The sequence below is a fragment of the Dermacentor andersoni genome, chromosome 1 (genome assembly GCF_023375885.2).
Source record: "Dermacentor andersoni chromosome 1, qqDerAnde1_hic_scaffold, whole genome shotgun sequence".
Taxonomy (NCBI): Eukaryota; Metazoa; Arthropoda; class Arachnida; order Ixodida; family Ixodidae; genus Dermacentor; species Dermacentor andersoni.
The window spans coordinates 89917622-89945353 of record NC_092814.1 but is presented as its reverse complement, the minus strand read 5'-3'; the positions used below and the strand labels follow the sequence as shown (position 1 = coordinate 89945353).

Genomic DNA, 27732 nt, shown 5'->3' with positions numbered 1-27732 from the left:
CCTATAGTATGAATGCTGGACATGTGCTAAAGATTTAGTAAGGGGTCTCTCGAGGGTAGACGGCAGCGTGTTTGCTCGCATTTTCGTTGTGTCGTCGTGTATCTGTGGGGGATGAGAGCGAGAGTGCTTACTCAGCAGAAGGGTGAAGCAATGAATGCATGGCACGAGGGAGGCCCACTACATGTGTCACATTAATCTCTGATCTAAGATTGGCACGGCCAGGTCATAACATATCCAGCTTTTGTAGATATGTACCAATTAGCACCCCAAGCAGCCACTGCATGAAGGTAGCGTGTTTTCAGACATTTGAGACGTCAGCTGTGAAGACAGAGTGTTGGCACAATTACACCTCTGCACCACATTTCTTTGTGCTTCTTCCTATAAATGTTGTCGGTGATAAAAGACAAAATCGTGGGCTTCAATTATCCTACGTGCATTTTTTCTTGTCACAGTATTTGTCATTAGACAGTACCGTGATTACTTGTTGGAAGCAATAAGTGCATAACTTGGAGGGGTCATAAAATCTTTATAATTGTGTAACGACCTTCAGTAATAGTGCTCTTTAGAGCCACTAAAGGGAGCAATATTTTGGATTTACCGACGTCTTTGTGTGATAACCATCGCAGAAATGCCGACTACTCTCCTGCTTTTGCTTCACACTAAAAATAATGTTTAGGGGGTGTAGAAGAGGCAAGATGTACTTGTGATGTTCCTGCACCTACAACCCTGTGAATGCAATATTCGGGTGTCTTGTACTCATCTCTCAACCTGTTCCTGCTCCAAGATGATATTCTATACCATCGCCGTGCTAACTACGATGGTCTCCAACTTCTGTTAATACTGCCTATAACCACTGTTCTCCACCAGCTTTACGATCACCCAACAACTGGATACCTTGGAGTAGTCTACATTTCCGACAAATTGCGACAGCGATAGGGTAGGCGAAAAGAGGAAATATTGTTATAACATATAGGGAGAAGGTACTGCCAAAATGGTGTGTCAAAATCAAAAGCCGTCCACAACGGTGTGTCTCATAGACGCCATGCAACATTTGGACGCGAAGCCTTACCAAGAAATACAGAATGTGTTCCACCTGAATAAAAGCTGCTGTGGAGTGCTTCCGGGGATTATCCTAGCCCGTTGACTTAGTATATTTAAAAAAAGAACGATGCTGCCTTTTGGGAAGCCTTTTGGGAAGCCTCTGAAAAGCCCAGGATCAGTCATCGCTGTGTGTGCTGTGTTGCGACTAAACACTCTTAGGATCATAAGTCATTTCCAGCTGACGAGCGGCTACTCTTTATCGAGAAAACTGATAACACCGGCGGGACAAGCTTTTTGGTGAAGTTCTTTGTGCAGGGATAGCTTCTAATTTTTTTATTTTTGTTTCGTTGACATCATCACTACGTCGCCACGGGAAGTTTGAAAAGTTTAAGGTCAATATGCCCCGTGGTGACACCCACGCAAACTAAACCCTGATGTTCAGAAAAGCTGGATGTAAGGGAGGGTGTGGGGTTTGAACACACCGCTGGGAGAAAGCAAGCAGGCTGAAAATACTTTCTGAGGTCAAGTCTTTGCTGCTGTCCTGGTTGCATGCAGTATGGCCTTTGTATGGTGTAAATAGCAGTGCTATTTTATTTTTGTAATTATGTAATTAAGTAACAGATGTTAAAAAAACTACTTTTTGATAATATAGTATACTGTGTTTGTACAGATATAACTTTCATTAGAAGCATGCGGAAGCAACTGTCATTCAAATCAGTTACATTTCTCTTCTCAATTTAAAGCTTCAAAGTATGGCAAGCTCATCCACTAGATGACTGGATTTTGCAGGAAAGCCAATGTCTTGATGGCAGGGGGTGAGCAGATTTGCTAACAACAAGAATAGAACTCAGCACAGCTAAGGGAAATGGGGACAATAGTGCAAAGAGATTCAACTGCAGATACAATGCTAGCTATTGTCTTCTGGTAAGTGCACTGCAAACACAAATGCAGCATTCACAGCTCACCTCTTGCCCCAGTGCCTACGCAGATAGATAGTCTCAGTGGAACCGCTTGTTGTGCTGTGGTAAAATTGCCTATTCTCACCTAATGGATGCGGCTGCACTTTGCATTGTTAGTTTGCATTGTAATCATAACAACAAATTTACATGCATGCTGAAAGTGCATTCATGCTGCACAAATTCAACCAACTCTCTCTTTCTTTAAGAGCAGCTTGGTCTGCTGTGTAGATGTGTATTCATATAAAAGCATTGCGGCCCTCCTTACGTAGAAATTGCAATAGTGGCTTAGCAAACTTGTCGCAAATAACTCACTATTGTTTACTGTTCTCACTGAAAGTATTTTTTTGTGACTTGTCTAATTGACTACTTGAAAAAACATTTTTTTGCTGTCTATTGAAGTGCGTATTGAATTACAACACCTTCAATGGAACACTTGTAGAGTGTATTAAGAAATTGCATTGTTTCCATCTTGCCTGCATGCAACAGCAATGATTCATTTAAAGCATGTTTGAGGGCACTAACATGGCTTGTTGTAAGAACGTGGTCCAATGGTTGTCCTTTTACAGATCTTGTGCACTTTCTTTAAATCTCAGAAAAATTAAATCCACTACAGCTATCTTCATAGAAATAAATTGTTAAAACATTTCTCATTGAGCTTTCCAAGTGTTGCAGTGGGGGCTTTTCATTTAAGTGGATAATGATCAAATTAGCTAATTAATCACTGCCAAGTTGCTCAAGAGGACAGTAAGCAAAACTGTGTTGGTTACACTTACATAGTGTGCACTTGGTTTTTCTGAGGCTTTACTACAAACTAGATGAACTACCCATATATTCTTGATTTTCTGAGGTGCTTAAAGTCCCCTGTTGTTTTGGTGGAGGTGTGTTATATTCGTGCAAATACAATATGAACTCCATATACGGTAACTGCTTATTAATTATAGTGATAATGCCTGTTACTCCTGAAGTCTGCATTATCTATGCTGTCATTTGCCACCTCAACATTATTTAAAACTTTGCATAAGTGTGGTTCATTGTAGAAGAGTTTACTGTTGGGCTAGTTGGTCGTCCCTATTTGAAGTAACTTAGCGCGATAAAAACACGGAAACAAGAAAGGCGGACTAGGACAAGCGCTACTCTCTGCGCCCAACAAGCTTTCGAAGCTGTGTTCTCGAATTTGCTGTGAGAGCAGGCGGGGCTGCCGCAGGAGGCATGAGAAGCCCTTTGTTGAGTGCTCCAAAGGGGTTGTTTATGCAATTCCCTTACACCCTTGTGGGCAGCTTTACATTGGACAAACCGAGCGTTGTGTAAATGACCATTTAAGGGAACATCCGCAAAAACTAAACAAAAAGGAGGATAAGGGCGCACATTTGGTGGCTCATGTTAGCGCGTGTGGTTGTGACGCTCGATTTTCTGCAACTACTATTCTGGGCAGGAGCAGCAACGCCTCTTCTAGGCTCGCTCTTGAGGCCTTCTTTATCAAGGAGAATAGAGATAGGCGTGTAAGTGAGCCTTCTATCACATTACTAGATGCTGGATTTACCTTCTTGCGCAACCGCCTATGACGTGCATGTGCCTGTTTCTCTTCTGCTTGGTAGGCGTATGCGTGACAAGAGGATATATACGTACTATCCTTCCTTCCAACGTACTATCCTTCTTCCATTAAACAGTTGTGAGTAAGCGCTTGTCCTTGTCCGCCTTTCTTGTTTCCGTGCTTTTATCGCACTAAGCTACTACTTCAAATGTGGTTCATTGCACTTGTTAACATTCAAGCCAACTAGCTTTGTTTCACTCTTCTTATGATAGTGTTATCAGTTTGATAGGCGTAAACATTGTTTCATGTGAAAGCAAATTATGCATTTATGAACAAGCAAGGGGACAGAACAAGTTGCTCATTTTGAGGAGACATTATAATTCCTTCGTTACCACACACTTGTTAAAATCTGTCGCCAGTTATTAAAGATTTCGATTGATAATTTTAGATTGTTGAAACCATTTCTCATACGCATGACGCTATACTGTAGGTAGCCCCTGCAAAGGGATTTCAGAATCACTTTTGTTTTTGTTTCTGCAGCAGAACTTTGATTCTTGAAGCTACCTTTGGTAAACTGAGGTATACGTGTTGTGGTGAGAATTCACTCGGACTTTGCCCTTCACCACTTCCAAAAAAAAGAAAGCATGTGACTCATGATTGCTGCACATCAGCATCGAATTTTTGAGATAAGAGCACCAGCTGTAAATAATAGGATCTTCCCGTTGTAGTGAAATAGTTAAAAAAACAAAAATGTTGGAATCTAAACACATCCTAATGTTACTTGTCTGCATTGTACTGTTGGAGCTTTAAACACTGTGGGCTTTGTTTTTTGCTAAATGCCTTCATTTTCTCTCTGGCTTTCTCCTTAGGAGGATTGATGACGATCGTGGGAAATCGTACGAGCTGGGCCAGAGTGTTGTTAAGTGTATGCGTGGCATATTGTTTTGCTGGATGCGACAGTCCAAGGACAAGGTTAGTTGTGGGATTTGGGTATCACTGATAGGCTAGGCTGAGATGGTTAATGTGTTATTATTTGTTGTCTCTCAGATGGAAAAATTTAAAGTGGAGCAAGGGCCGCAGCATGCTCTGCACTCAATCTTTCATCTGAAAACTGGCATGACAGTCATTCCTGAAAGTGATTATGGGCACCTACAGGTGAGCCTTCTTGCAGATTTCTTGGCACTTCACACGCAAGTTTTTGTGGTTTGACTAAGGTGTGCAAATATAGTCTTTGCTATTTGATTCATATTGAGTCCATGAATTCCTAGTTTCAAACTGTCAAATATTTATTTCCATTTGGATATTGGAGTCTCGGGGCAGAGAGACTGACACAAATGGGGAGTGTTCCAAATGTTTGTGATCTAGGACAGCCATGAATGCTGCAGAGGGGCACCAAATCCTTCTCAGAAGCCAACTTCTGTAGAGTAACTTCCAGTCATTCAATAAAAATGTCTCTCCTTTAGGCGGCCTGTGAATTTGTCGTCTGTTTGGGTCAAGCAAATTTCATTTTGACAGTCTTCTCCCAAATGCATCTAATGAATTGTCATGCATGTAGTATTAAACTTTGCTCCTTCACCAAACAACATTTTATGTGCATGGGGTGGAGGGTCGTTCTCATTTAATCATTGTCGTCATCATAGTTCACCAGATATCTAATTCACAAAGCTCCTCCGTTGGCCAGATGTCCGGTTGTGAACATTACATGCATGTATAAAATAATGTAAATAAGCCTTTTTTACTACATGAACTCCATACAAACTATATATGTCACCTTGTTTAGAAATATAAAAATATTTGGTATTTTATTCAATATTCAAAAGTTCTTTTTCTTAAATATGAATATTTACCTGATTTGGAAATTTCACTACTCTAGCATCACTAGTTTTGACAAATACTGCAATGTGTCCATCTTAAATGAAGACAGCATGTTTTGTCTCCCATAGCACCCTGTTTGTGGATGTTTTTAGATCAGAGCATTTCAATGGCTGAAATTATGCATTTTGGAGCAGAGTTCTTTTCTATTTGTGAATTACAAATGCTTACTTTTTTTTAAACTTCCAGATCGATTCAGTGTCGCTTTATCTACTGTATCTTGTTCAAATGATCACCTCAGGGCTACAGGTTGGTGATAATAGCAGTTTTAATTTTCTTCACATTAAGACTATATACTCCAGATTCAGTGTTTTTTGAGATTTTAAATGTGGGCGTTATACATTTCAGATCATTTATACAATGGATGAAGTGAACTTTGTACAGAACTTGGTGTACTATGTTGAAAGAGCTTACCGCACACCAGATTTTGGGGTTTGGGAAAGGGGCAGCAAGTATAACAATGGCACCCCTGAGATTCACTCAAGGTAAATGGAATGACTGTCAGAATCATTTAGCTGCATCAGTTTCACTTGAACTCTTTTTTGACTACCCTAATTGTGATATTTTAAAAAATACAGCTCAATTGGCATGGCAAAATCTGCTCTGGAAGCCATCAATGGTTGCAACTTGTTTGGCGACAAAGGCGCGTCATGGTCTGTCATCTATGTGGATGTTGATGCTCACAACCGCAACAGAAGTATTTTTGAGACATTACTGCCCAGAGAGTCGAGCTCAAAGGTATGGCATAAAATTTATTTTTAACTTTTTCACAGCTTATCCAGACTTCCACATCTCAGAATACAGCTTGGGAAAATTCGACACATTCCATACTATGGTGCCTCTAAATACAGCTAGAAAAAAAAAATGGTTACTGTAAACCCGCCATAATGAAGTTGAAAGGGGAACCACACTTATCTCATTATGTCTATTTCTTTGGTATAATGATTTTCTGCCTGCGTGGCGGACATTGGCTGCCAGGAAAAACTAGGTTGACTTGTTACTACCCAGTGGGTAAGCCAATGCAAAAGCCCACTGTGTACTGCCGAAGGACAGTGAAAGATTTTCTGTCATGTGTTCATCAGTGAGATGACTAGCTTCTCTAATGCAACTGTCAACACAAATAAATCTTCACCGTCATTGTATCAAGTAGCAGTGTAAACAGGTCTAATAGTGATGTCACATGTGCACTTTCAATCACAATTTAGCCTGGTTGGGATCGAATTTCTTGGTTGTGATTATCACCTTTGCATGAGCTGAGGAAAGGAGCTAATCAGAATTAAGAAATTTGATCATGATTGGGCTCTGTCACAGTGAAAAGTGACTGGGGTATTGCACTGTTTAATAAGCGTGCTGGCAGAGCGCTGAGATGGTTTTGTATGATGCTCATCACCGTATACAAGAGGATGCTTATAAACAACAGAAAAGCATTTCTCTGCACCGGCGTTCTGTGACAGGCATTGTACTGAATTGGAGGCTAGCAGTGCTCCATTTGCATGTTCAAGTAATGCTGATAAACAGATCACCCACTGAGAACTCGGAACAGGGGTTGTAATTTGTAACAATCCATTTCATTTTCCATTCTTATTGTTCATAAATCTGTGTGCCTAATAACAGTGATAATGGTGGTACAGCTTTGTCACACCTTTGTCTGACAAGCGCATTGCCAGGTAGCCGACAGCTTCTGAGAGTTTTGAACTGGTAATACAGACAAGTTACAAACAGCATTGCATGTTGCCAGATTTCAACTTTATTGGTGCAACATTATCAGGAAATTTTCATTCTGGCCTAAAGAAACCGTTTTTTTTTTTGTTTGTTAAAATGAGATTTTAAATGCATTGGTTTCTATCCAAATTTGAAGGGGAATTATGGTCACTTTATTATATGCATTACTTTGTTTTAACCCGTTTCCTTAAAACAAGGTTTGACTGTAGTGTTTGTAGAATTTACAAAAAATTGCTATTTCGCATATTAGCATTCTCGTGTCTGCTTAGTGTGTTCTCTGTTCTAATGAATCATATGGTATGGTACTACTCCTTTTGTACTGAGTACTGCAAAATAGCAGTATGGCTACTGCAGAGCCCGTTAGGGAGGGACAAATAGAATTTTATTTGTGCAGGACACTTGTACTGCGACCCTACCACCTGTTATGAAAGGTGTGGAATGTGTATGGCATTAAAGGGCATCTCTTTACAAATCGTTTCCAAGAAAAGATTGTTTTTGAATGTACCTTGTATGAACAATGTTATGGGTAATCAATTGCTTCCACTACTATGCCCTTGCAGCCTTCCCCATGTTTTTGTTGTTCTGACTGTACTCAAAGCCCTGTCACTTTGCCATTACAGAACGACACCTACCATGCTCTACACATCACTTTGGCCTCTAGATTGGGTCACATGACCCTCAATCATGTCACCTGATTTCGGAGGCCATGGTATCAGCAGAGTGATATCGGTCTCTGCCACCAGTTGGAACTTGGCAGTATTGCTCTAGCACTAGTGACATATTTACATCTTTGTTCATGCTTAAGGCACTACTCATCATGATGTCTAAAGAAATGGCCAATTACTATTGTGTTTACATGTGTATAGCAATTTTCATGAGAAGTGGCGAGGATTTTGGGAAGTGGAAAGCAAGAGTCTCTTGAGCGAAATTGTAGGGTTGCTGTTGCGAGTACAGGAACAATATTTCGCTTAGGGGTTTATGAAAGCATTGTCTAGTCACTAAGCAGGTTTATTTACCATGTTTAAAAAGATCTTGCAGGGTACCTTCAAGTACTTCTGGCCTAAACATGCTCTTTTTATGTCTAGAACACTGACACTGGGCTCCTCATGGCTGTGAGCTTTCCATGTTTTGCCACCCATGATGACTACCTGTACAAACGCACAAAGGATAAAATAATACGAAAGCTTCATCGGAGTAATTATGGCATCAAGAGATTTTTACGAGATGGCTATGGCACTGTGCTTGAAGACAGAAGCCGGAAATACTACACATCAGGGGAAACCAAAGTGAGTTCTGCTGGCATTTTCATTCTTCTCTAGCATTTTTGGAAGCAGTGCTCAGCACACTGAAGTTTATGAACATTGCAGTTATATAACCCTGCTGTTTCCTCTTGTTTCAGGCATTTGAAAATATCGAGTCGGAATGGCCAATGTTTTTTATTCTTATGATACTTGATGGTAAGCTATTCTCAGTGTAGAGTACTGGGTTTTATGTGTAGCACAGACTAAATTTTGATAACAGGATTGCTGATTTCAGTTTGACTCTTAAATGCAGTGACTGCATTTTGATAGGGCAGATTGCAAAAACAGTGACATAGTTAAATTTACGTGGACATTAAAGCATTCCAGGTGGCCGAAGTAATTAAGCTCAAGTGTAGCTTTGGGCTATTAAAACCAGTGGTAGGCAAAGATACTTTTTCGAATACAAATCGAATATGAATAGTAAATATTGAATATGATTAGCAAGTATCAAATGAATATGGAATAGTCAAATGGCAGACGCATACGTGTAAAGCAGGAATGCTTATTATGATATAATTAGGGATCACGCCTGCATTGACTATCACAAAAAATTAAGAGCCCATCCACTATGTGAAGATAGATGACGAGCAAAGCTGTTTAGTGCGTGATACAGAGGTGACCCAGAATGTTGAACAAAGGCACGAACATATTTACTGTCCAAATCTGTGGTCATCATGGCAATATAGGTATGCACACACATTCACGTATCACCTCTGTTGTTAAATGTGTCCGTCACATAAGGCAGTGAATGGCTCATACCCTCGTAAACGGCCTCCCCATTACAACAACAGAAGAGAAGTGAAATTCTATGGTGAAATGATGAACGGCAACGTAGCCAGCTGTGAAAGGTGACGCTCAAGCCATTGCTGATGATGATAGTTTTTGGCACAACAGAGCCATCTGTGGAAGCAGACGATGACAATGAACACGCGAGCAATGGCGCTAGCGCGTTTCGGTTGGTGCTGAGAATTTTTTAAGTCCTTTTTGAAAAAGTTGTATGAAACATTATCTTCAAAATCATCTGTTCTTACCCTTGTGGTTGGGGCCTCTTTGGGTCCCACATGTGACAAGGGTAGTTCAAGGGCATGTTAGAAGTGCCCGAGCCCACAGGGGTATGTGCCATTGAGCTTTGACCCTTTCTGCAGTATCGCCACGATCAGCCCACATGATGATTTGTTTTTGTCAACATCTTGGGTAGGGGGGACAAATCTTTTTTCCAGATCCTAGCCATAGACAGCTTCCCTGCAAAAATAAAGCTATCCATAAGAGACAAAGGATCAGTTTTAAACACAAGATCAGTAATTGTCATGAAAAAAAATTGCCCGGATAGGTTCTCAACAACTTCAGAGCCTGATTGCAAAAAAAGCTTTTTGAGAAAGAATGGCTGTTGTGTGACCAGCTTTCCAAACATGCTAAATAAATGGTTTCCAAAAAAAAAAAAGAAAGATCTGAAGTTGTGGGGAAAAGAAGAAAAAGGAAATCGGCTGAAGTATTTGATTTGTATTCATAACTTTGAATATTTGCATACCCCTAATTATAACCCATAGGTTCTTACCTGTAGTTCATTCAACGTTAAAGTTCAGTCTTTGGTGAACTCAAGTATTTGTCTGTTGACTTATCACTTAATTATTTGTCTAATTAACACCCGCCACAGTTGCTCAGTGGCTATGGCGTTGCACTGTTGAGCATGAGGTTGTGGATTCGTTCCCAGCTGTGGTGGCGTTATTCTGATGGAAGTGGAACGCAAGAATGCTTGTGTGCCATGCATTGGGTGCATGTTGCAAAACCCCAGGCAGTCAGAATTGATCTCGATTCGTCTACTATGGTGTGCCTCATAATTGGATCATGAATTTGGCACGTAAAACTCCTGCTTTTAATATAATCTTATATTTGCCTAATTAGCAGTTTTCGTTGCTCTCATTGTATTAGCCTCGTTTTCATATGCTGTGATTTAATTTGGTAATTTACATAGCCTGAGCCATTATTCATGATGTTTGGACTGAGTTATGGGATGTTCAATGAAACCCCATGGTTTACCTTCCCAGGGATGAGGCTAATGGAGCTGTGTGTCCACTTGGTGCTACTGCCTTTTAGGCTGAGTGACTCAAATTTAGTGCACCAGAGATTTATCTAGGGATTTTGACAATGTCTTGCTGATCTTTGTATGTTCTCACTGTTTGGGCTGGGAATTACTGCAGTGGGAGCAGTAGAGAAAGGCGCAGGTAAGAATCATCGAAAATTTACCTGCAGCTCATATACTGGACTGTGCTTGCCAATGTGAACACCTATAGTGCCGCCCCAAGGGCAGATGATGCCATGCCAGCAGATCACTTGTTAAGTGTTGTCTAAATTACTTGGTATTTATTTATTTATTTATTTATTTATTTATTTATTTATTTATTTATTTACACCTGGGGGATGCCAAGGATTGGGTATTCATTCTGATATTCTGTGATTCTAGATTACCCTGCAGCAAAACAAGTGTTTTGGGATTGAATCCATAATCTCAGGCTCAGCAGCAGAACACTACGGCCTTTGTGACTTTCCACTGATTGCCAGGCATTCCTGATTATGATAGCTTCCAAACAAAGATGGCAGCAGGCTCACCAATTCTTCCTTTCTTTTTTGTCTAGTTGACCCTCTCTGTACAGACGCAGGTAAAAAACAGAGAGGGAGCCCTCTCATGAAATCAATGTGATACGTCAAGGTAGAAGATAACAACAGAAGTGCTGTGCCATAAAGTAACTTACAGAATTTTTTCTAAGTGGCATTTGCATGACTTTACTGCTAAGTTTTTCTAAACTGTCAGGTATTTTCATAAGAGGGCACTGATGGTAGGTGCCATGATAATGAAAACAACAGTAGTGAATTAAAATAGTGGAGGGAGAAGAGGGTCCTAATTTTTTGTCAATTTTTGTCATCTGTAGATTCACTAAAAAGGCACTGATCATCATGATCCAAATACTCTAAGGAAAAAAAATCTATTATTTGAAGGTCGCTATATGATTGAGGTTAATTTATTCTGAATTGGAGGAATTGAGAACTAGCATTTGGCATCTGATTTTTTAACATGGTCACCAATTGCACATCACACTTCCCAACAATGACATGATGTCATCCTGCAATCCCCGTTGCCAGATGTCAGCTTATTAGCTGCCTTGTACAGCATTTTTGGTAATAATGTTAATTGTCGTGGCAAGCAACATGAAAGACGTGGACGAATGACAGTATTAACCATTTAATCAGAGTGAGAGGATAGTCTGGATAGAGTGGTAGAGGAGGTAATGACCATTTTGCAACATCCATACCTTGCTTGATTCTGTGCATGTAATAGGCTCATCTACAGAGCTTTTGTGTGTGGCCTGGTTTAGAGATACAGTAGCTTGGCACATCGTTAACGTCCAGTGTTTTATGAGAAAGTGTCAGTCAGTTGTCTCATCCATGTAGTGGCATAAGCGTAAGTATGTCTTGGCCCGTTATTCGTTGGGTGTGTATCCTGCTATTTCAAGTAAATGCAGTTGCAGTTGATATGCAGAATCCTTGAGGTATCTCAGTACCCACGGTGGCGGCGTAGTGGCTTTGGCGTTGCGCTGCTAAGCCCAAGGATGCGGGCTTGTATCCCAGCTGCATTGGTTGCATTTTGATGTGGGCGAAATGCAAAAACAGTCCATGTGCTGTGCATTGGGTACAGATTGAAGACCCCCCAGGCAATATAAATTAACCTGGAGCCCTACACTACGGCGTGCCTCATCATTGTATCTTGGTTATGGCACGTAAAACCCCAGAATTTAATCTTCTCCGATGCTGCCTTTCATGTATGCAAAATTGTCCTGAAGTAACTATGAATGAATGCAGTAATGAACAATCACTTTCTATGTTTGAATGAGCTCAGTGCATTTTTGGGTAAAGTTTTAGAAACAGTGCTGGCCTAGCTCTTTTACGATAGATAGAGGGTTAACAAATTGGTAAAGAGTTAGTTTTATATCATTGTATATTAAGTGTATTACCTTTTTATTATTAAAGGGGCCACGATACCAAATTATCAAGCTTGAATTATGAATTGCATGTTGAATTGTATGTGTCCCACAGCAAGCTGGTAAAATTTTTGTGCATTCAGTGTGGTAGAAAATTTGCATCTTAATTTTTTTGTCGCAGTTGAACCATATAGCAGTCTGGCAACGCTTAGTAGTGATGAAATGAATTGACCCCCCGGAAACTACTCCCTCAGGTAACAGAAGTCGATCTAAGAGGCCTTGCTTTTGTGTACTGCAAACACCGCAAGTCATTACAGGAGCTGGAAATACATCACAGTTGCCATGCATTGTTTTTAGAGGTGGGCGAATATCAAATTTTTTGAGTATGAATCAAAAGTATTAAATATAGAATCGAATAGTCGGACGAAGGCTCGTATATTGATATCAGGAACATTTATTTTGGTGTAATTGGCTACCACACTTGTGCATACTAGTGATAAAGAGACAGCCAACTATCACAGACAATTAGAATCAGTTTTGAACACAAGGTCACTAATGGTCAATAAAATGACTCCACAAAAAGCCTCTCGGCATCTTTACAGCCCAATTGCTCCGTGGCCCTTAATTTCCTGACGTGCACTCCATGTCCGAATGGCGGGCATTGTCAGTGGGAGGGGTTTAGAGCCACGATTTGAAATTGAAATTTAAAGTTAAAATGCGTGCTGACAGCCTTCCTTTTTGTTTTATTTTGCAACCATTTGGGCCCTCTACTCTCAGCTACAGTAATAAAGTAAGACTAGTCAGATGACTATAGTCACAGCCCCCTTAAAGAACTGAAGTATTGCAGAATAGAAACAAACATATTTTGGTATTTTTAAAATGTTTTTTTATAAAATATGTTGATATATAGAAAAATGGTGTCATGGTTGCGTAGCATATTCCTCCTGATATAACACATGAGCACACCAAACATTCTTTTACTTCCGTAATGAAAGTTTTCCTAAGCAAGTGTACTCGCATTCTTCTTGTAGAAGCCTCTTAATGCCATTCTGCAGCAGTAATATTCATTATAGAGGCTTAAATTATCAATGTAACTTCCATTAAATTTTCATTGAAGTCATTCGCTGTTCAAAATTTGACATTTTGTTAACTGTGTCTTAGAAAAAAAGCACAGTGGCACATTGTGGAGTGGAACCAAACATCCTCTTGCCGCCAGTTGTGTTCCCTAGTTTATTTTGTTTGTTTTTTTCAGTCTGTGTAATTATTTTAGTTAGGTCTAGCTAGGCAACATATTATTTAAGGGGGGATGTGGCAATTGGAGTGGTCAAATTGTCAAAATTTTTTATTTTCCTATTAATTTTTTCGCAATCCTCAGACCGTTATTTACCTCATGATGAAATATTATTACAAAATACATGGTCGAAATTGAGAAAACAGCACTTTCCTAGAGTACCATCATCAAAAATTGCTAAAACATAGAGCTTCGGATGGCACCATCGCACCACAGATCGCTCGGCTATTCATTGACACAGCACCGCCACCTTGGTATCATCGTAAAGAGGGAGAGCTCTTAGCTGAAGATAGCCACGGAGACTTATTCCTCAACCGAAAAATGAACCAGCAAACGCGAGCAACAGAAGGCAAAAGTGGCATCGCGATTGGGCACTCTAGTCATGTGGAGCACCAGGTGAGCTCCTATTGGCTGTTGTAGATTTGAAGTGCTGACGAACCTCACACGCGCATTTGTGCAGCAGCAAGCTGCGTGTTCTGATCAATGTGATTGACGATCATGTCAGCTTAACACACATGTCCTGTGATGAGCCCAAAGGAAGTAAGTTTCGAATGGCCCATGCGTACGGAAGACCATGAAAGGCATGGAACAGAGATAGAAAACTAATCGTAAAAGTGGCTGCTGCCAACCTTGTCGACGAGGCACGACTGGCACACCTGGGTGACCAGGAAAGCGCATCTGCGTGCAGTGCTGATGATGTGACCGTGGGCCATAGTGACAACTTGACCGTGGGCTATGGTGACGGTGCGTCCACGTGCGATGGTGACGGCGTGTCTGCATGTGGTTGTGACTGCAACATGATATTGGGGAGAGCAGAAGTTTTCGCGTCATATATTCTGCTGCCAGATTTCAGCTCCAATTCTCACTAATGACAAGGTTGCGCAACGAGAGGATACAAGAGCGGACGGTTTGAATGCGCTATCACCTACCTCTGCACGACGCATCAAAAAGGCAACTAAGCTGCAGGAAACTGCTGCAAAGAAGTGAAAAACTACACCAAAGTGTAAAAAAAATTTGTCCTCACAGGCAAAGGACTACATCCCAGGCAGATTTGAGGTGCTCAAAGTAAATATTTAGATGTTTACAACAAATGAAGCTTTTAGCTCTGTTTTCCAGCTTTCATTTATTGTGCAGTTGCTTTCAGTCATCCCAGTGCCACTTCACAATGAATGAAGATAAAATCATTCTGTCTTTTGCACTTAGATCCTGAAACATTGATGAGTGCAATAAAGCTGTGCATTTTTATCTGCACCTCAAAAAAAAAAAATTATAATGTTTTTTTTTTTTTTTGTAAAAGTCATTAGTAAGACAATATGCATAGGAGAGTAAAAAAAAATTATTTGTGCTCATTTTGGCATTTAAAAACTAACCCATTGTCTTGTTGCACAGAATGAGCCTTTGTGAATATGCTGGTGTGAAAATCTTGGTGAGCTTACATGTAATTAACTAATTAATTTGGGGATGACCTTTAAAGGCTGTCAAGTGTTGAAACTCTAAAACTATAACAGATATCACAAAACTGATTTCAGTTATGATAGCAACATAACAAATCACACCTGCATGCCAAATTTCATGAATTTATTCCCATAAATAAAAAAAAAGTTTTCATTGCCACATTCCCCCTTAAGTTTTATGTATATTTTATGCAACTGAAGTGTCAATTAAATAGTTGTGTGGAATGAAATGAAGTTTCTGACCTGCGTAAGGCAGGCAAACACATTGCCTGGGGCTTGGATAATTCTTTAATTCATTAATTTTTCTTTCCTTTAAAGCGAAGCTGTCTTTGCCTCTTCTCCCCATTTTTTGGCTACTGGCTGCTGCTGTCTTGCCAATTATACAGCTTGGGCCACTGGTTATGTGCCACTGACCATGTGTCGGGTGCTGGGAGCTGGTTGTTGGCTCCTGTCTTGCATGATTGCCATTGTGGGTATAGTGTAGACCAGCATCGGATATACATAGTGGAAAATAACGCGGCTGAGAGTCGCAGATGATATATGCAAGCCCCAACGTGATCTCGAACACAAACACATTTTCTTAATCACATCATTGCTGTCATTCCTTCGTTGTCCAGTAATAGTGCAGACCCGATACTGAATATAGTCTGTCGTCATTCTGTCATCCGCCATGGCACCCGCCATGGTTGCTTAGTAGCTGTAGTGTTGGGCTGCTATGCACGGGGTCGCGGGATCTAATCCCAGCCACGGTGGTGGCATTTTGATGGGGGTGAAATGCGAAAACACCCGTGTACTTAGATTTAGGTGCACGTTAAAGAACCCCTAGTGGTCCAAATTCCCAGAGTTCCCCACTACAGCGTGCCTCATAATCAGATTGGGGTTTTGGCACATAAAACTCCATAGTTTAATTTTTTTTTCTTTTAGTCATGTAGTCATCACCCCATCGTAATCATGCAGTCGTTGGCGTGCCATTGCCATGCTGCTGTCGTCATTCTTTTGTGGTCATGCTGTGATCCTCAACCCTTCATGGTTACGTCATCATTCTGCCGTCGTCACTCTGTCATCATCACTCCCATCGTGGTTCCATCATCATCGTTCCATCGTCTTATCTAATTGCCCATCTTTTTCAGCACCACTTATAGACACAGACAGGCAAAAGAACACATAGGACATGTGCTGATTACACGTGAGCAGCAGCTTATAAAGTCAAACCTCAATATAACAAAGTTGTACTTGCAACAAAAAAACTTTGTTAAATTGTGAATTTTGTTAATTCGAGGTTTGAAAGTTTCAGCAGAAAAAATTTTTTAACGAATTCTCAGCACATTCCTGGTGGTTAGTACCTTGTGAGTAAGCACTTGTAAAGAAATCGCAAGAAGGTCGGGCCAATATAGTGCAGTTATGAGCTCCAGACCGTGTGGTGCAGATCATGCTGAAAGCAATGCATTGACGTCGTTCACGGCGTCCGAGATTTGCGTATATTGTGTCATGCAGCTACCGAGAGCAATGCATTGGCGTGATTCACAGCGTCCGAGATTTGTGTATATTGTGTCATGCAGCTGCCGAGAGCATTGCATTGGCGTGGTTCACGGTGTCCAAGATTTGCGTATATTGTCACACAGCTCTGTGAATCTTGGATGCCATGGCTGACTGTGCTTAGTGCCCGCCGCCGTCATCAGATGGCGGCAACAAATTTTTACAAAAATGTCAAAAGGTATAGATATTCGTCTTAAAAAAGTTTTTAAAAATTTTGCAGTTTTGCCAGAAAGTCAAAGCATTGATGGTAATAGCAACGAGACTACCCTAAGTAATGTTCAGAGTTTTATCAGTGTCATGTACACTTAGGCAAACATAAACAAATCTCACTCAATGACTCTTAGAACCTTTCTGCTTTTGGACAGCCATGTGCACCCACAGCAAGGGTAGAGGAGAAGATGCGTGCGCCGTCAGGAGAGGGCAAATAGGCGCGCATCTCTTGCCCCCCACCTCAGTGCATGATTGATCACCATTGCTGTGAGTTTACTTCCTCCCCATCTCCTTTGTGCCCGAACAAAGAAATCGTCAGCTCTCATGTTTCTTCGAGCACTGAGTGCTTCCCTCGTACCTTACCATACAAAAACACTTTGGCAGCATTTTTGTCACCCTGATTATTCACATGGAAGGATGCTTGCAAATAAATTTTGCCTCAGCCAACATTTTTATAGTTTTTTACTAGATTGACCAACTTTACAAGCTCCAAGTACATGGTTGAAATGGCCAAAAACTTTGTTAAATCAGAAGTGTGTCACGAAATTACTTGGTTGAATTGTGAAAAGCAGTAAATAGTTTTCAATGGAACTAAGATTGGGAAATGAAAATAGTTTGTTACATTGTGCATTTAAATAAATTGAGCTTCTTTATATTGAGGTTTCACTGATACAGCATCATTCCTTGCAACCCGCATCTGCACATACATAGTCTGCAATCAGATATCTGATGCCAAAAGTTTTGATCAAATGGGCCAACTTCAAACCGAAAAAGGCTTCACTGGGTGCCATATCCACTTCCAAAAAGGCCACTCCTCAATCGCATAAATCAGTCGAGAGGTGGCCAGCACACGTATTGTCATACTTAATTATTCTGCTATTTCATGTGTTTACCTGTCCTTGTGCCTGTAGGTTGTGCTTGTGTTCCAAGATAGGAAAACATTTGCGACAGTACATGGCAAGGTGTGCGTGTGCAAACCCGGTCAACAAACTTTTATGCTCCCTTAGCCTTGTGTTTATACACCTTCCGGTTTGCCCCAGGTACCCACTACCACACCTTCCCTGCATGGTCCTTTAGTCTCCCTATCTGTTTAAGGAAACTGTCCCCCATCGCGTGAATGCATAACTTTTGAAGGGCTGACTTCAATACAGACCCAACAATACTTATTTTAACAAACTCTGAGTGCATTGATGTTAAATCTAATAAGAATTTGCATGCCCCAAGGCTACACTTTTAGCAGACGTGGTCGTCCCAAAGCTGTAGTAGCAAATCAAGAAACTGTGATGCCCTTCCATAGCCTCTTTTGAAGTGAAGGAAAGCCCTTTACCCAGGTCATTAAGCTCTGCGTTCCTGTCCTTTCTTTTGTGTCTACAAACACAAGACAATGGTCTGCAAAACTGAACACATTTTTTACACTACTTCCAAGCTTGTCAGCAACTGCCCTATACTTTGTGGCCAGGAATATCCTACTAAGCATAGGTGCTACCCGGGACTATACACTTCTGACCTTTGCACATAAAAAGTGGTGGTGTAAAAGGTGGACTGGTACCAACTTGCCCAATTTGCAGCATTCAATTGTCATCATTTCATTGCTGTTACTCCTTCGTCGTCATTCTTTTTTCACATGCTGTCATGATGCCTTTGTAATCGTGTAGTCATTCCATAGTTGTGGTTCTATCATCATTGTTTCGCCGTCATCAATCTGTCGTCATCACTCAATCATCGTCATTCCATTGTCTTGTTACTCTTTCGTTATTCCTTCTTCACATGCAGTCGTGATGCCTTTGTAATCATGTTCTCATCATTGTGCAGCTGTGGTCACTCTGTACTCATAATGCTGCGGTTGTGAGGTTGTTGTGGTTCCATCGTGATCATTGTGCCATCATTATAGCATTGCCGTCCGATTGCCATCAATACCCAATACCCATTACCAGAGGCAATAACCAGAGAAGTCTGCAACAGAGAGGTACACAACCATTCGGAAACATAAGCCATCCCCATAGTGGGTGCATGCATTTAATGTGCATTTCTGTTGTCCTTAAATAGAGGCCGTGCCTGTATCTAAACATTTGCGTCAATCCGTTACACTTGCCTGACCACGTTTAGTTAAATATTAGATTGCTCTTCATCATTACCATTTTATTTGTGCTAAATAACACTGCATTTGTGTCATTTTTTGCAAGCATTTCGGTCAGTAGTGTTACGTTTACATAATGTTTACTTTACCATTTGTGCAAACATCACTGAAAGCTTCACGTAACACCGATTTCCACATAAACATAAAAAGGTCCGCCGATTTCTTTTTCTTTTTCACATGTGTTGCCATGTGGCATAATGTGGAAATAAAATTATACGTAAATATGAAGGCCCATTTTATGAACATACGGCAACGGCGACTTGTGAAATGCATTAATTAATTATGAAGTCTTACAGGGTGCTTTTAATAGTCACTCCCAAGTTATCTTGGAGAAGAGATTCATTCTAATGCTTTTCAGTGCTGCCAATAGCAGGATTTATATTTAAATTGGTTAAGTTCAATGTCATTTCACGAGACCACTAGTTTTAGTTATGTTAATAGTTAGGGGAAATAAGGGAGTACTGCCAACTAGAACGCACCAGTGGTAGCAGTGCACAGTTAGTTTTGCTCATTGAGAGCACCTCATTATTTTATAGGCTGTGTTTCCTTTCAGTCCGCACATTTGTCTTTTGTTGGGTTATTTGCAGTACTACATTATTGGTCTGTGAGCCTCTGCTGCAGAGATTATGTTCGCACTTCATCAATTTGGGCCTTATTTTAGTGTCTTATTCATTTCTAACATCCATTTAGGGCTACACCTTGTGTGAGAGCATGTCTTATTCTGCTTTCAGGTATCTTCAAGGGCTTGGATGATCAAGTTCAGAAGTACAAGCAGCTACTAGCACCAAGATTGAAGAGGGACAAGTATGGAGGTAATTTGTCTTGTTAGTCATCAGACATTTGGGAAATGCTGTGTGTAATATTTTTGGAATGTGCCAAGGGTACGTTTCCCATATTGGCAAAGGTGATAACGCATCCTTAAGCATTGTTTTTATGCTGCTTGTTTACTTTACAGTCTTGTTTTGCATCTTGGTAAAGTTCTAAGTTAATTCATTGGTTTCTGTTTATGGCACTGTGTAATTTCAGATGGCACTGTAGATTCTCCGTCAAGAAAGCCCAAAGGTAAAATGAGGTGTGCTGGTTTTGTAAACTTTTTTACTTCTTAGGTCTATACAAATTTAACAAACCTTTTGTTAATGTGTTACTTTATCATTGTGACTATTTTCTTTATTTTCTGTCATCAGTGTTTGTTAATGTAATCAGCCCATTTTGATATCTGTGTAGTATAATCAAATGTTTGAGTGTGGCAAGTCTTTTCCCTGCTTGTTCAAAGTGTCAACATGAAATAAAGAGTGGCGTCATCACATTACTACCTGTTGTGGTGGCTTTGTGGCTGTGGCACTCTTCTTTTGAACATGAGTTGACATGATTGATTCCCTACCACACTACAGCCTCTTTCCAGCAGAGTGGAATGCAAAAATGCCTGTGTGCCCATATTTATGTGCTCCTTAACATAGCCCATGTGATCAAAATTGATTTGCAAAGCCCACTGCAGTGTTTCGCATAGTTCAGGCACTACGCTTTGATGTTAAACTCCGTCACTCACTTTTCACATTTTGCATGCGAGGGAAATAAGAAAGTTAGCTGTTGTTATTATAGGCACTCTCTATAGTTCTCAAGAAAAAAAAAAGATCATTCATGTAAACTGTATAATGTATGTCACATGTGCAAAAAGCACGTTTTTTTTTTTAAGGCATAATATTGAACGGAAGAATAGGTATTGCAGAAAATAATGTAATCAGTTACAGTAACAAACAAATTTGTTTTAAACATTTTTTATTAAAAAGACAATTAAGGTGCCCTTTTGCTAAAATAAAGGGCCTCTCACCAGGTTTGGGCATTGCAAATAGATGAGTGGGGTTCTTGGACCACGTAGTGATGATTGTGTCTGTAGAGTATTGCTGTAGTGCCTAGAATATGCTGACTAGTGTGCTGAGCGCAGGCGACGCAAGCACACTGGAGAATGGTGCCCGCCAGCAGCACCACATGGCACATTGCTGTGTGAAACACTGCTGGTCTCCCGCACACCACGTGCTCCAGAATGAGCTACGTAGTGCACGGTGCATATCATCAGTTCTCATTTATGTAATTACAAAAAAAAGGATTATTCACTATATTCGAGCTCAGTACTTCTATAATCAGCATTATATCCAACGCATGTTCCTGCATACTGCACCAGCTGTACCAACACTTGTGCCTGCGCAATGGGGCAGCCTTGTAGGGCTGCATTGCTGCTTGTTCTTAGTGATCATACTGATGCCATTGTTAGGCTCTGCGTTTTTAAAAATGTCCTGGTCATACAGCCACTTCTGGGCTCTGACACAGGCTGCATTGCTGGCTCCGACATTTATGCTGACCATGGCGTCACATGCCAACATCAGCTTTCACCGTCGATGCACAAAAACTGTTCTGTAGCTCCTCTTAACAGCTCTGCAGTAAAAAAATTTCTACCTGCTTTGCACTTACAAACGATCGTAGCTTTTGCTGCCATTGCTATTCTTCTATATATTTTGAGCTTCATTTTGTTACAAATATTCCTTCGACATCTGTGCAGCTTCCCATTACATATCCAACTGCCATTCTAATTTTTACAATCAGTGTGCAGAGTGGCACTTATGCCATATAGCAGGAGCTTAGTAATGTTCTAGCATGAACTTCCATTTGTGGGCAAGTGTTCAGTGGGGACAAATGTACTCGCCTCTTCTGTATGGCACACTAAGAGGAAAGCATGGCCACTCATTTTGTGAGTGGCCATGCTTTCCTCTTAGTGTGCCATACAGAAGAGGCAGGGACCATGCTATAACCATTAGCCCTTGTTTTTTCGCTCTGTCCTTACGCTTTCTCCAACTGCTTAAACCATTCTTGAAATGGATAAAAAGACGTGCGATACCATTATTATGCCCATCTGTGCGATTGGCACTTGTTGTTGCCGTGCCTTGGCTGGACTTCTGTCATGAAGAAGCACCCATATTGCCCAACAGATGCTTCTACGAGGTGCCATTCCTACAGCACAAGCATCCCCTGCCATGCCTCGAGGAGCATAGCACAGTTACGCACACAATCTGCGGCAAGCTGGAAGCATTATGTGTAGCTCATTCCTGTTAAACCACTTTTGTTGTCCAAATATGTGGCTTTTACGATGCTTTGTGCAGGGTTGAAGAGCCTATATGCTCCATCAGCCTTCCTTCCTATCATTATTGTGTTAAAGATGCATGTTTGATAAAGTGGTATGGCAAAATGTGTAGTGATTCAGTAACATTGTTAGAAAGATCCACGAGCACATTTCAGTGAAGTAGGATAATGCACCCAGAGTGCATGCTGTGCAGTGGTCAACAGAGTGCAGTGACTCTTAGCAGCATTCAACTAAAGCCATATTTGTGAGCACAGCCAAGCTATCTACAGTGATGGCACTTTCAATGGCTCTCTGTGTCCCTCCCTATCTCTCTTCGGGCCATTAACAAGAAATATAAATTGCAGCAAAACATAAAATTTCAGGAGTTACGGAATTTACAGAATTTCAGAGTTACAGAGCACCTGTAATCTGGAAATGACTTAGAATAATAAGACACACTCTTTGTTCAAGAGGTAACCACTTGTGCATAGTGGCACAAAACACATCCATTCTTTGAAGAGTTTTGTCTTGGACAGCTTCACTCATCGCTTGCATCTGGCACAAAGGGCTTCTTGAACAGTTCTTTGCATTTGGATGTTTTCCACGGGACACAAAAGACGTACACACGATAAAGGAAAGGACCATAATGTGAATAGGAGTAAGGAACAACATGCAGCCAAATGCAGCAAAAGCAGCGAAATGAGACTGGGAGCAGCAGCGCATGTTGCACGCTCCCAATGAGCAGCACCTACGGAAGGCCACTGTGGGCAGACATCATAGCAATGACCACAATCTCTTGTTGGAGAGTTCCAGCACTTCGCACATTACTCAATTATATTGTAGGCACTATAGTATTGCATCGTTGTACTATGCAAAAACAGTTGAAAATTGAAATGAAAGCCAACACACATCCGTTTTCTCAAGGAGCCACTCTCCCCACCAGCAGCCAGAACGCAGCAAGCAGTCGCCTCCACGTTGCACACTCAGCCTACAGTGCACAAATAGTCATCAGCAATGCAAACAACTTGGGGATTCCCGTGAAATGCAGGTGTGCAATACTGCCACTGGAAATGCACTGTGCAGCAAGAAAAGGAGAGAGAGAAAGGTGGTGGGGATCATGACATAAGCATCATGTGGGCCCTCAGCTCCATTAAGGGAGAAGGCAGAGAAGGAATGTTGCTTGGGCTGATCGAGGCAGTGGGGAGAAGCTCCTTGTACCATGGCCTCCGAACATTTCATTTGCTTCTGTCTCTGCTATTACTAAACACTTAAAAATTCTTGCATTGTAGCACCCACTGGATGATGCTTTTCAACTTCCAATGTATAGTGAAAATTGACAGCAGAGCCTGGTGAAGGGCCCTTTAAAATATCCACCAGACAATCCTCTCATCTTTTCCTAGCATAGTAAAACAACTAGTTTTTTCTCCTTAAATTGCAACTGAAGTGCACCCCCCCCCCCCCCCCCCCACCTTTCTTTACGCATACTGAACTGCCTATTGTATGAGGTGCATCCAGAACAGAAGTGTTAAAAGTGCCAAAATGCAGTTTTCCTTTTTCAAACAGATTGAGCCTGCACTGTCAATGTGTGCACAGCATTGTGGTGTCACTTTCCACTGCACAGTGCTAAATGAAATATGGATGGTCTCCTACAGTTTCGCATGAACTGCGAGGTTTGTGCTGTGATCAGGATTTTGCATGTTCAGAAGGTGGCGCTGGCAGAGATCCACAGCATTTGTGTGCAGTGCATGAACCAGACATGAAAAATGGTGTGGTCAAACCATAGTGCAGGCAATTCACTGATGGCCAATCCAATGTGTCATGCTGTAGTTGAAGCAGGAAACACAGGTGTGAAAACTGTCTGTCACTTTGGAAAAATGACTGCTTGGTGTGTTGAAATTTTATCAAACTTGGTAGAAATCTGCTGGAAACTTTATGGATGTGTCGTTTTTCTTAGTGATTGTGCATCAGACAGTTTTTACACTCTTGTGCTTCACGCATCAGACAGCAGGGACTGCCTGATCTCACTCTTTGGTGGCAGACTTGTACGATACCGAAATGCAAGACTTAGTGCCATGCTACAAGAAATTTCCAAACAAGGATAATGAGCATGTGGAAAATCAGGCTATGTGTCACTGTATCTACAGTAATAAACATACTAGTTCTTTCCCTATGTGTTTTTCTCATTTAACAATCAGAACTTACTTTCTAGATGCACCTCATATAAAAGAAACTTTGTCTTCCTTTCATAAAAAACTGAAAAGCCAAAGAACACAACTTCCATGCCCCTGTCAGATGCCCCTGAATGACGTGATCTTTTTCTGCCTCGTCATTGCACAAGCATAGCTATGATTTCCCTTGCTTCATGCTTACCTGAGATGGAAGCAGTGAATCACTCATGGGAGTTGGCTAGGGGCATCACAGTTGTGCTTTTCAGCATTTCAGTTTCGTTTTTGCGGATGAAATTAGTCGTTTTTTGTTACTCTGCAGAAATTTGCAGCATCAGCCTTTTGCAAGTCCGAAAGTTATGAACACAGAATTTAAGTCCTGCATCATACTACTCTTTTGGTTAAAACTTAGTCTAATTTCTAAAAATTAAAAACAAGTTGCCCCTGGGGTAAAATGAATCCTGAAGAAATCGTTGTGTGTATGCGTACATGTGTGTGCACATGCACACACGTATGCCTACGGATGAAACTCTGTTTTTAGAATCTTTTTCACAAATTTTATATTCCCGTGTCAGACTTTATTTGCAAAATAAATTAGACCATAGAACTTAATTTACAAAGGATTCTGAGAACAATATTTTAAAAATAAACAGACGTAAAGCATGCAGTTGCACGTTGGCTTACATGATAATAGGTTCACTTGAGGGCACATGTCTGCACTTGTGTAAAGAGCAAATCTAGTCCAATTTAAATAATCGCCATTTTCTTGCACTTGTGACTGTGCTTATTGCTGTCTGCTTGCACATGTTGCCTGTGCAACTCAACAGTTTGTGCACATTGTTTTGCCAAGAAATGTAGCCATGCAAGGAAAAGTGAAACCTCTTACAAGTTTCGCTGAACCTCCGTACTCCTCTGATATTTGTTTACACATTTCAAATGCTGCGACAACCATTTTTTGTGAACGCGGCAGCACTATGCATCACAGGGATTCCACAAATTCAAAGAACCATCCCGTGCTCCTCTCCTGGCCTTTTCCAATGCCTCATCAGTCTTGGTGACATCAACAGGGTGCTCCAGGTCACATCGCCAGGGGTAAACGCTGTTGATCAGTCGGTTGACAAGGGATGACAGCACGAACATGACGAGAGCAGGTTGTGTGTTTCGAGAATGGAGGGGGGCTTGCCCATGTGCTCCACTCAACCTTTTATGAAGCTTTCATTCAGCCAATGTTGCGCGGAGGGCGATCTGGGGCAGACAATGGAGGATCCTTTCTTCTGGTGTGTTGACGCGACCCAAGCTTTCACTGCACTGCATGGAGTTGGTGAGAGTACGCAGCGATGAAGAGAGAGACTCAGTGAGGAGGGTGGTGAATGAGAGCTGGGAATTCGTGGCAGCTGCATAGTCATTCATTAAATGCCAGTAACATTGCTTTCACTGATATGTTCATCCCAGACTAGTTCAACCAGTATGTAACTAGTTTTCTAGCTGCTAGTGGTTCAAGGACCCTGTAAGCATCAAAGCCAAAGCTGCCATTATTTGTTTCACAGTATGAGGACACCGCTGCACCCTAGATGACTGCAAGAAGTTTCAAATGACGAGATGCACTCTGTTAAAGAGCCTGTTTTGAAGCCAAGACATGTTACGGATTTGATCTATGTCCTGAGGAGGTTTGCTGGCTCCTAGGAGGGAACCAAGGATCAAGGCTATGTTGAGTGTTCCAAAACAGAACAAAAAGTGTGTAATGCCACTCTTGATAAACAACACTCAAAGAAAGAACAACAAACGTCTTTTGGGAACAAATTATCTACACGGCATATTTTTGTTTCTCAATATTACAAACTTGCGGCCCCTGTCAATTTCGCAAGATCCAAGTTAGGTAAAGGAATCTGCAAGATCCAAGGAACGGGTAAAATAATGAGAGGGAGCAATGGGCTCGATTTTTAGTGACCATATGACACCCGAGAGAGCATACAGGGAACCAATTGTTCATCTTACCGCACTGCCTAATTATATATGGGAGTTAAATAAAAATGGAAAAAAAAAGTTCAAGGAAAGACAACTTTGCTGCTAGAAAGAGCCAAACGCACAGCTCCTGTATGACAGGCCGCACTCTACCAATGAGCTGTGGCGATTGTTTTCCCTCCATCTTTTTTCTTGGGTACCTATTGCACAATGCAGACTGATTTTGGCTCACACCAGTGACGGAGCCTTTTCTTCCATCAAGGCTTCCACTTTCCAATACTTCCACTTTTACATTTAATAATATCAATAAAGGTTGAGACTGTTGCAAATTTAGCCTTCATCTATAATTGTATTAGACAGGTCAATCGTTGAATGCTTTGTTTTCAATGATAACAAGGATATTGCATTTACATAATGATATTGTCACAGTTTTGTGAGCTACTGCCACTGACCCACCTTGCACATATTGTGTAAAGAATTAGCTATTGTGCACATATTGTGTAAAGAATTAGCTGTTGTTACCAGGCACTGCTGTGCTCTTCGAGCAACATCTGTTTGGGATGTCCTCAAGCACTGTTTTAGTCATATAGTCATTTTGGCTGTACAGAACATCAGAAACCTCCTGAACGCTGTAGTACAGTCAAACCTTTAAATAACAAAGCCACAACTGATGTGAAAATACTTTCGTTATATCCAATATTTGTTATTAGTGTATAATTATTACATGCCAATATCGAAGAAGAAAACATATCTACTTTGATATATCTATGTTCGTTATACTGAGATGCGACTGTACTCTGTGTCCCAACACAGAATTCAACATGACCTGTTTGTACTGACTTTTCCATTGTAGTGCCACTTACTGCAAGTTGTCTGCTGCAGAGCAGTTTGCGAGCTTGTCAGAGAAGGAAATTCTCGCATGACCTCCGCTCATGTGTTCCCATTTATTGTGAACCACATTGTGCATTAGTATTGTTTTCAAAAGATGACCTTATATTGAGAACTATATGGGTTAATCTTGTAATTGTGCAAATACTGCTGCTGTCGACTTGTATGCATCTAGGTTCTGGTCATGTTCTTCACTTTAACAGGGGCTTTTGCAGGCATTGTGCATGTGCAGTTTGTTGTATTCTGCTGCATGCTACTGACCAAAGCTTGCAGCCTACAAGCACTATGCTTGCTAACCTACTTGCGTCCAGTTTACTCTTTTCTTTTTTTTAAATCTAGTGCAGACAGCTATTTGTAATATTCTGTTCCATCTATTTACACACTTCTATTAACAGCAGTGGTGAAATTTGATGAGATCCTTCACAGGATATGAGCATAAATCATGCTTATGCAGACAAGATTTATCTCGTAAAGCAAGTTCTTTCACAGAACACAAACACATACATGAATGCAAAGATAGAGATGAGCTGAACGTTTGGCTTCAATGGTAGTTGTTTATGTGAGCCCATGACCCTGC

The 27732-nt window shown here is 41.0% G+C and overlaps 1 protein-coding gene across 6 annotated transcripts in view; it reads left to right on the top strand.

The window, feature by feature from the left end:
- Window positions 1–27732, top strand: part of LOC126544308 (probable phosphorylase b kinase regulatory subunit beta) — a 95085-nt gene that overhangs the window by 8513 nt on the left and 58840 nt on the right. For 4 of the 6 annotated variants that reach the window (XM_072286323.1, XM_055061751.2, XM_072286325.1 and 1 more), the window contains exons 4-12: window positions 4401–4503; window positions 4579–4686; window positions 5593–5652; window positions 5752–5888; window positions 5982–6141; window positions 8211–8411; window positions 8525–8582; window positions 19760–19840; window positions 20055–20090. In XM_072286323.1, the coding sequence (XP_072142424.1) occupies window positions 4401–4503; window positions 4579–4686; window positions 5593–5652; window positions 5752–5888; window positions 5982–6141; window positions 8211–8411; window positions 8525–8582; window positions 19760–19840; window positions 20055–20090 (944 nt within the window). The remainder of the gene's footprint in view (window positions 1–4400; window positions 4504–4578; window positions 4687–5592; window positions 5653–5751; window positions 5889–5981; window positions 6142–8210; window positions 8412–8524; window positions 8583–19759; window positions 19841–20054; window positions 20091–27732) is intronic. The other 2 variants (XM_055061752.2, XM_072286321.1) reach the window with 1 other exon arrangement.